Source organism: Drosophila serrata, unplaced genomic scaffold (assembly GCF_035046125.1).
Source record: "Drosophila serrata isolate PLE 108 unplaced genomic scaffold, ASM3504612v1 contig_272, whole genome shotgun sequence".
Taxonomy (NCBI): Eukaryota; Metazoa; Arthropoda; class Insecta; order Diptera; family Drosophilidae; genus Drosophila; species Drosophila serrata.
Window position 1 is genome coordinate 5,417,001 of NW_028257170.1, and position 8,554 is coordinate 5,425,554.

Genomic DNA, 8,554 nt, shown 5'->3' on the forward strand with positions numbered 1-8,554 from the left:
AACTTACTCTGTTGTTTTTGAATTATTTTTTTATTAGGTGTCGTCTAGTGTTGTTTTAAAAAAGTAATATTTCAACGAATAATTTAGACATGACAAGGATTCCTATGTCAGTGGCGCGTGCAGCTATTCATGGATTTTTGTTGGAAAACATTGGATTGTTTACGACTTCGCTCGCTGGCCAGCGTCCACTGTACGGAGATATGTATTGGGGCGGCACAGTTGGAGAATAACCGGACATGGTCGAAGGACTCGTAAAAGGAAAGCCGAGTATGGGCGGAGGCGGCAGGATAGAGTAATTTGGATTGCTCTCAGAGACGCCTCCTTTTTTTCGCTTGTGAGTACCCTTTCCGCCCTCTACCTTTTCCTTTGACTTTGCATGAGCTTTGTCAATCTTTGGCGGGTCAGCCGGTGGCTGGCTGCAACAATAGCCAGCGCAGGGATTGCAGGGGTAACAGTAGCACTTGCGACAACCATTGTAGCAGTTTCCGCAGTAATAGAAGCGGCCATTGCAGGGACCGCTGCAGGGACCGTTGCAAGGACCATTGCAGGGAACGCTGCAGGGACCGCCGCAAGGACCATTGCAAGGACCGTAGCGACAGCGGCAGGGATTAAAACATCCCATCCAGCAGCTATTGGTGGACTTGGCGGTATTGGCGGTACTAGATTCATCACTATTGGGTTTCTCCTCGGCATTGCTGTGATTTAATTCATAATTTCATAATTCACACTCATCATAATTCACATCCATCACTACTTACTCAGTCACCGTGTCTGAGCCATTATCGCAGTTGTCATCGTCGTCCTGGGATTCACAGCTGCTAAGTTCATCCAGTGAATCGCAGCAGCATTGAACCTGGGCTTCGGAGTACTCCCGCTTTGCAGAAGGTTTTTTCCTCTTATCATCCTTATTCGACTTGAGCACGAGCACATGAGGCTGCTGTGATACTTCATTTGCGAGTAGCTCTTCGAGCGTTGGCTGGCAGGGCTTAGTTTTGGTACACGATTTACAAACACTCTTCTTGGCAGCCGAAGCCGGCCTGTTCTTACACTTTTTCATAGACATCTGCAGATCATCCAATGAGCCGGACTCCTTAGTCCTGCAAAGAAGACCATTTCATTTTCGACGAAACATTAATGTAAAGCTGAGTGTGGTGTGTGTGTGATTATTATTTATATCAGCTAAAGCTGATATTTTATTTAAATTCTGTGACAGTAAACTCACCGGTTGAGAAGCTGCGAGCGGTCTTGGGAAGTCAAGTCAAAGGTCTTCTCTCTTGGGAACCCCAACTTTTGTGGGCTCGGAGGACAGAAACATTCGTTCGGACAGCATTGATTGTTGGTATCAAATCGCAAGTTATAACTTTGAATGGGTTGATTTCCGGGGAGACTTTCATTCTTCCTAGTTGAGTTCCCTTCTTTTGATTTGTTTCTCTCACTCGCAGAACGTGAGTCACCAAAAGTGGACTCTAATTGAGTGGTATAGATGGGATCGGGAAAAGGACAATCTGCTACAGAGTGTTGATTTAAGGGACCAAAACTCATGCCTCTACTCTGTTGATAGAATTGTAAATTAGGTTCAGCATTATTTTTAGAGTGATGTTCCCTTGACTCGTATCGTTTTCCCAAGGACTTTGACCTGCTATCACCATGAAGAGCTCGATCAGGACTTTTGGTTCTTGATCTGCTCAGTTGGGGGTTTCTGGCTGAGTTGTCTTTTCTTGATTCGATTCGCGGCTCTACAGACTGTGATCTATAAGAACTTCGCTGAACTTGATTGCCAGGTGAGTTTGTCCGAGGAGATTTTCTAGGATCTATTGGTTCCTTTCTCACACTGTAAGAATTATGTTGATTTTGATTATTAGATCTTGGACGTTCTATTGCTTGAGACTTTGACCTGTTACCACCTTGAGACACACTATGACCACCAGTTGTATTTTGTTGAGGAACATATCGTCCAGATTGCTTTCCCTGAGAATCTCTTCGACGATCTATTGATCCCTCTCTATAATTCTGGGAGTTATGTCGATTGTGGTTATTAGATCTGGGAGCTTCCCTGGATTCGTATCTCTTTCCTTGAGAGTTTGACCCCATACCACCTCGAGACACATGGCCAGAGGATTGATTCTGCTGAGGTACTTGACGTGAATTCATTTGACCTACCTCTACGCAATTATCTTTATTATATTGTCGTCTTTGGCCTGAGGTGGCACCTTTCCTTGATTCGGTTGCCTTGGCTATGTTTCCTTCTCTCGCTTCATTTCCCATTCCTTGACCCTTTGATCTATTATGAGCCTGAGGTAAAGATGCACCCACAGTTCCGTCTCCGCCGTTGTATTGATAATACGGGTTACCAAGACCCTGACAGTATTGGTAATATACTTGACATGGGTTGGCTCCGTTTGAGTATGCTCCCACTCCATAGTTATTCTGATTATATTGATGGTTCTGGTTACCGGTGGTATCTTTCGTTGATTTGGTTGCCTTTGCTACGCTTCCTTCTCCCTTATCCTTTCTTTTTGATTTACTATTTGATCTTTTATCACCTTGAGGCATTTCACCCGTTGGCGAATATTCTTGGGGAACTTGACTCGGATTCCTCGGAGGCAGACATGCATTGCCGTCTCCATTGTATTGATAATATGGGTTACTAGGATTGGGAACCATGTTAGCGCCCTGATAAGGCTGATAATATTGTTGATTTCCATTAGGTTGGTTTGGGTTTGCTCCTTCTCCAAAGTTACAAGGATTCAGTTGATAGCAAGGGTTGCCAGGGCAAAAGCATATGTTTACGCCCTGACAGATTTGGTTATAGGTCGGGCACTGAGCAGTTTCGTTTCCGGCCATAATTTCCTGAGTTTCACATTGGTAAATTTGTCCCGTGCAGGGATTAAACGGAGGCGAACGTTTAGTGGGCATTCCTGCGGCTGGAAGTGCCGTATTAAATCCCTCAGGATCTCTTGGAGGTATTGGACAACAAATAGGACCGGGGCATCCAACGCATACCCATTGGGGTTGTGGTGGCATACAGATTGGCATTAGATTTTCAGATTGACAGTTGTTTCCATACCAAGGCATATCTGTGCATTGATCTGGGTGGGGGTTGCATGGAACTCCAGGTCCTGGTTCGGGGGGGACATTCTGTTCTTCGGGGTCGCATAAATTATCCTTATTTCCGTTGTCAACACAATCGGAATCATTTATCCCCTTGGCCGCCTGACTTGCAGAATTTGATTTCTTCTTAACCTTTTGGCACTTTGGCTGCTTCGTAAGAAAACTAGGTGGGATCATGTCCGAGAACTTTTGGAACTCCCCAGGGAAGATGACGCGATTATTGCCCACGGAGCAGGATCGCTCACGGCAACAAGGCCTGGGACAACATCGATCTCTGCAATAAAATATGAAGAACCCACATGAGACGCATATTAACTCCAACAACTTGAGCTTACCGTATCTGGCAGCTGAGGCTCCTTCTCGGACACCGACACGGACAGCACATTTTAAACGTAAAAACTCCTTTTTTGTGTTAAAAGTACCAAGAAAGTAAGCGCATGTCCAAATTAGAGAGGATTACAAAATAGTAGAGCAGTTGTAAAATCTTACAAAATAATTCAAAGCCAATACATTTTTGATGTTTTAAACTAAACAAGGCTGCAAAGCCTTCTAGAACTAGACTCTTTTTTGACCTATTCAGTTTCTAGGCATTAAGTCATAAACAACATCAATTTGCGTCACTTGAACCTTAAAATAAAGCATGTATAAACATAATGCCATTGGTAAGCTCACAACCTGTTAATCCATAAGAAGCACTCTGGAGAGTTGATTTTCATAACTCAGTACAGGGACCTTGTCCATTTATGCTGAGACTGAAGAACCCATCTCTCCTTTCATCAACTTTCAAACCAAAAACAATAGGAATACAAAATTCGGTGTCATGTCGTAAAGCAAATTTAAACGGAAGCATTGTAAAATTGATTGAAAACTCGCATCGCTGCCAAGGAAGAAATGCCCAATTGCGGCGGTAGGACAATCAGATCTCAGAGTCCTTACAGGTGTAATGTCAGTCGATCGCGAAGGAAGTCGATAGCTTCCAGGCCGAATAATTGCCAGCAAGTAAGTGACCAGATCGGCGAACAACTGCTGCTTACGCTGGTCCAGAGCTTACCCTCGTGTGTCATGGATGCTGCCCGGTCCCGATCCTTCTCGCCGTCCGCATTACGTCGCAGGATACGCCCAAATGGCAGCCGACCCCTTAAGGCGCCATCGACGATATCGTATAGCAAGACTCCGCTTAGATTGCAAATGGGAATGCCGGTCAGGCAAGTTTCTGGCCAAGATCGAACTAGTGCAAGGCCGGCGGAGCAGGTGAAACCTTTTAACCAGTGCTCGGTGGACACTTTCTTAATGCGCCGCAGAGAGTCCTCGATGGCGAAGGCCAGGGCCAGAGATAAGGAGTACGAAAGGATACCTAAGATGAAGGGAGAAAAGAAGAAGGAGCTCACGACGTCCCAGGCCCAGGCCCAGGCTCAGGCCCAGGCTCAGGCCCAGGCCCAGGTCAAGGCACGAGAAGAGGAGTACGAGAGGATACCAAAGATCAAGGGAGTTAAAAGGGAGTCAACGATGAGCCAGGCCAGGGCCAGAGAAGAGGAGTACGAGAGTGTCCCAAGGATCAAGGGAGGACGAAAGTCAGAAGACAGTCCAAACCCGCGGAGCAGCCAGGAAGCATCAAATCACAGCATCCTAGATCTTCCTCAAATCATGTCAGCAAGATCCCAAAAGAGCCACCAGGAACCATCAAACCATAGTATTCAAGATTTTCCAGAAAGTAGCTCCAAGAGATCTAATTGGAGCAGCCAGGAAGCATCAAATCATGCTAGCATGCATGATATTCCAGAAAGTAGCCCGAAAAGATCCCACAGGGGCAGCCAGGAAGCATCCAATCAAAGCTTGGAAGTTACTCAACAAATTCTCTCTAAGAAATCCCATTGGAGCAGCCAAGAAGTATCAGTCCAAGATATTCAACAAGATAACCGGAACACAATTGAAATGACCCTCCAGGAAGCATCAACTCATAGCGTCCAAGATACTAAACAAAGTAACCGGAAAACATTTGAGAAGAGCAGTCGGAAGACAAACGAGAACATCAGCCCGAGGTCTCAGAGCAGCCCGAGGTCTCACAGCAGCCCGAGGTCCCAGAGTAGCCCCAGATCCCAGAGTAGCCCGAGGTCCCACAGCATCCGACCTTCCCAGAGCAACCGGAGGTCCCAGAGCAACCGGAAGTCCCAGAATAGCCAGAGGTCCCAGAAGAGCGACAGTTTCCCAAACAGCCCAAGGTCCCTGAACAGTCCAAGGTCCCAGAACAGCAACCGCGAAATATCCAATCATAGCTTCCAGGATGATTCCAAAAAGAGTATTCAAAAAAGCTTCAAGAAGAGCATTCAGAATACTTACGAAGAAGAAAACGAACAAAGTATCTTACGGAACCGAAGCACAATCCCTGAGATTTCCAATAAAACTAGCAAAAAGGGCTCCCCTAAGGATTTTTCCAATCAAAGTAGCCGAAAGAATTCCAGGAAGAGCAGCAAAGAGGATTACGATCCAGAATATAACGAAAAGAGCAGCCTTCACAGTATCTCACAGAAAGGCAGCAATGAAATATCAAATCACAGCTCCCGATGTACTTTAGAGGAAGAGCCGGAGGAATTGCCTGCACCCATTAAAAAAAAATGCCCTAACAAGGAGCAGCATAAGAAAATAAAGGATAAGATCTTTCCTTGCTTTCGTGGGGAATATCCAACGCGACATTGTAAGGACTCGTATCTGTGGTTCGAGGCCGGTGTTCCAAACTGCGGCAAATTGGTGAGCATCTGTGATGGGAGGCAGCAAGTGATGGCTCCGGCGGAGATCGTCACTGCCTGCGAGGTGACCGAGTCCCACTACCTGACATTGGACGATGACAATGCCGATGACCTGCCACCTGTTAATCCTTGCAAAAAGTGCAGACAGATGATGTATGGATATCCACTCCAGCAGCAGCAACTTCAGCAACAACAGATACAGGATCAGTACCTACAGGAGCAGCAGCAACAGGAACAGGATATGAACTGTTTCGGTCCCTTTAGGCAAAAGCAGTTTTCCTGCAGACAGCAGCAATTTCCTTACAGACAGAAGCCACTTCCCTGTAGGCAGCAGCAACTTGCCAGTATGCACTATTCACCTTCTCGTATAACCCAACATTCATCCGTTGGTCGAGAGCGACCATCAAATGGGCAAGCACGATCATCTAATAAACAACAGCGTTCATCCGTTGGGCAACAGCAGTCAACCTTTGAATCACAGCGACCATCCGTCAGTCAACGGCAACCGTCCTTTGAGCAACAACGATCATCCGTTGGGCAACAGCGCTCATCCGTTGGTCAACAGCATTCATCCTTCGAGCAACAGCGCTCATCCGTTGGTCAACGCCATTCGTCCTTTGGCCAACACCGATCATCCGTAGGGCAACATCAATCACCCAATGGGCAACAGCGGTCATCCGTTGGACAACAGCGTTCATCCGATGAGCATCAACAATCATCCTTTGGGCAACAGCGCTCATCCCTTGGTCAACAGCAATCGTCCTTTGGGCAACAGCGATCAACCGTTGGGCAACAGCAATCATCCTTTGGGCAACCTTCACGTCCTTGTCCGAAACGATTGAATTGTAGGCAGAGTTCGCCCCACAAAGTATGCTGGAAGTGTCAGGATCAGCAATTGGCACTCCAAATGCAAAATCAAATAACGCCATTGCCACAACCACAACTACAGCCACAGCCACAGACGCAACAGCAACAGCAACAGCAGGTAATCCCAAGCAATACCTATGGCCTGAATGAGATGCTGGCGGAGGAACTGAAGCAACAGATGGAGGAGGCCCAAGCCCAGATTGCCAAGGTGCAGCACCAGCTCAATAGCGTCTGTAGGTGTGCTGCCCCCAATTGCCCTAGCTATGGGCCAACCACATGTGCGCAGTACATGATGGAACAAGATGCTGTTGAAACGTTCGAAAATAACGAAATGCAGAACCTGGAAGAACCATCGCAGCAGCAGCAGCAGGAGTGGCCCATCGATCCGAGAGAGGGTTCTGGTCAGCAGCCGATTCAGTTCGGTTATTATCCTATGCCTCTGCCCATGCCAAATCAAGGTCCATGCTACCAGGATGAGGCTATGCCATTGCCTTTGACATTCTCTTGTCATCAATTGCCTCCTTGCCGGCAGCAAGTTCCTCCCAGCCGGCAGCAAGTTCCTCCGTGTCAACCGGAGTATCCCTGCCAGCAGGAACTGCCTCCTTGTCAACAAGATTATCCTTACCAGCAAGAACTGCCACCTTATCAGCCAGAGCTGCCACCTTTCCAGGAAGAACAGCCACTTGGCCAGCAAGAGTTCTCACCTTGCCAGGAGGAAATGCCACCTCCCCAAGAAGAACTATCACCTTACCAGCAAGAACAGCCGCCCTCCCAGCCGCAACAACCTCCTTTAAAGCAACAACAGCCATCGTATCCTTGCCAGCAGCAAGGTTACAAGTCTCCGTGCCAGGAACAACAGTCAATATATCCCTGCCAGCAGAACCGGACACCGAGTCCGCCCCAGCCGAATATGTTCCCACATAACCCGCACTGCTGTCCCAGTTGGTACTTCCAGCGATATGCCAAAATGCGCTTCATGATGCCGCGTTGCTGGCCCCGCTGAACTCGTATCGAAATTCATAGCTTAGCTTACCATGAACAGCCAGGACCTGCCTGTTCACGGTAAGATATCCTACGAATGGAGAGTGAGATTCATCAAGCGCTATTTAATTGTGCAATTCTTCCGTTTAAAATTGAGGCCAATCGGGAACGAACGCAACTGCCCATCAATAAAGTTCTAATTTGATTTATCTAAAGTGTTTTCAATTTGACTTAACTGTCACTTTGCTATCTTATTTCGAAATTTTATAGTGTAAACTCCAAATTTATTCAGGCATTTCAAGGGAGGCAAGCTGAAATCAAAGTGCCACGCCTCATTTTGTTCAAATTACAGATTCCCAATCAAATATAATAGTGAAGGATTAGCTTTAATTGGGAAATGTGTAATTTAAATCAAGTGTTTCGCGGTATGCACAGATACCACTATTCGTGCTATCGCCGGAGAATGCACCAAATAGTGGCGGCTCCCTGCTGTCCTACCGGGCAGAACAGAACCACAAAGGAATCAATTCCTGCAGTTGAGAAAACTTCATCAGGCAAACAATTACCAAGGAAATCATCCTCGACCTCAGCCAAGACTCCAGATTCCTCCACAGCGAACCCTATGCCAAAGAAAGTCTCACCAACTACCAGCCAAAGAAAGAACAATAATAAATCCTCTGATAGTTCTGTTTCTTCCATAAATAAAAAGCTATCCAAGGGCAAGCCAGTACCAACCAACAAAATTTCTGTCAATAAATCTGCGAAAATGGAAAGACTATCTGGTGGATCTGTGGAGATCAAGAGAAACAAGGTAAGGGATTACTTAAGACCTCTGAAGATAATTAAATACA

General features: G+C 46.6%; 2 protein-coding genes across 2 annotated transcripts; one reads left to right on the forward strand and one right to left on the reverse strand.

Annotated features, from left to right (window-relative positions):
* Positions 1 to 11: 11 nt before the first annotated feature.
* On the reverse strand, positions 12 to 3,635 carry LOC110177471 (uncharacterized). The gene is made up of 4 exons (XM_020944212.2): positions 3,447 to 3,635; positions 1,223 to 3,385; positions 759 to 1,097; positions 12 to 695 (listed from the first exon to the last, which is right to left on the reverse strand). The coding sequence occupies exons 1-4, from the start codon at positions 3,494 to 3,496 to the stop codon at positions 128 to 130; spliced, it is 3,120 nt and encodes a 1,039-aa protein (XP_020799871.2). The 5' UTR covers positions 3,497 to 3,635; the 3' UTR covers positions 12 to 127.
* On the forward strand, positions 3,548 to 7,912 carry LOC110177470 (uncharacterized). The gene has a single exon (XM_020944211.2). The coding sequence runs from the start codon at positions 4,003 to 4,005 to the stop codon at positions 7,723 to 7,725; it is 3,723 nt and encodes a 1,240-aa protein (XP_020799870.2). The 5' UTR covers positions 3,548 to 4,002; the 3' UTR covers positions 7,726 to 7,912.
* Positions 7,913 to 8,554: the final 642 nt, after the last annotated feature.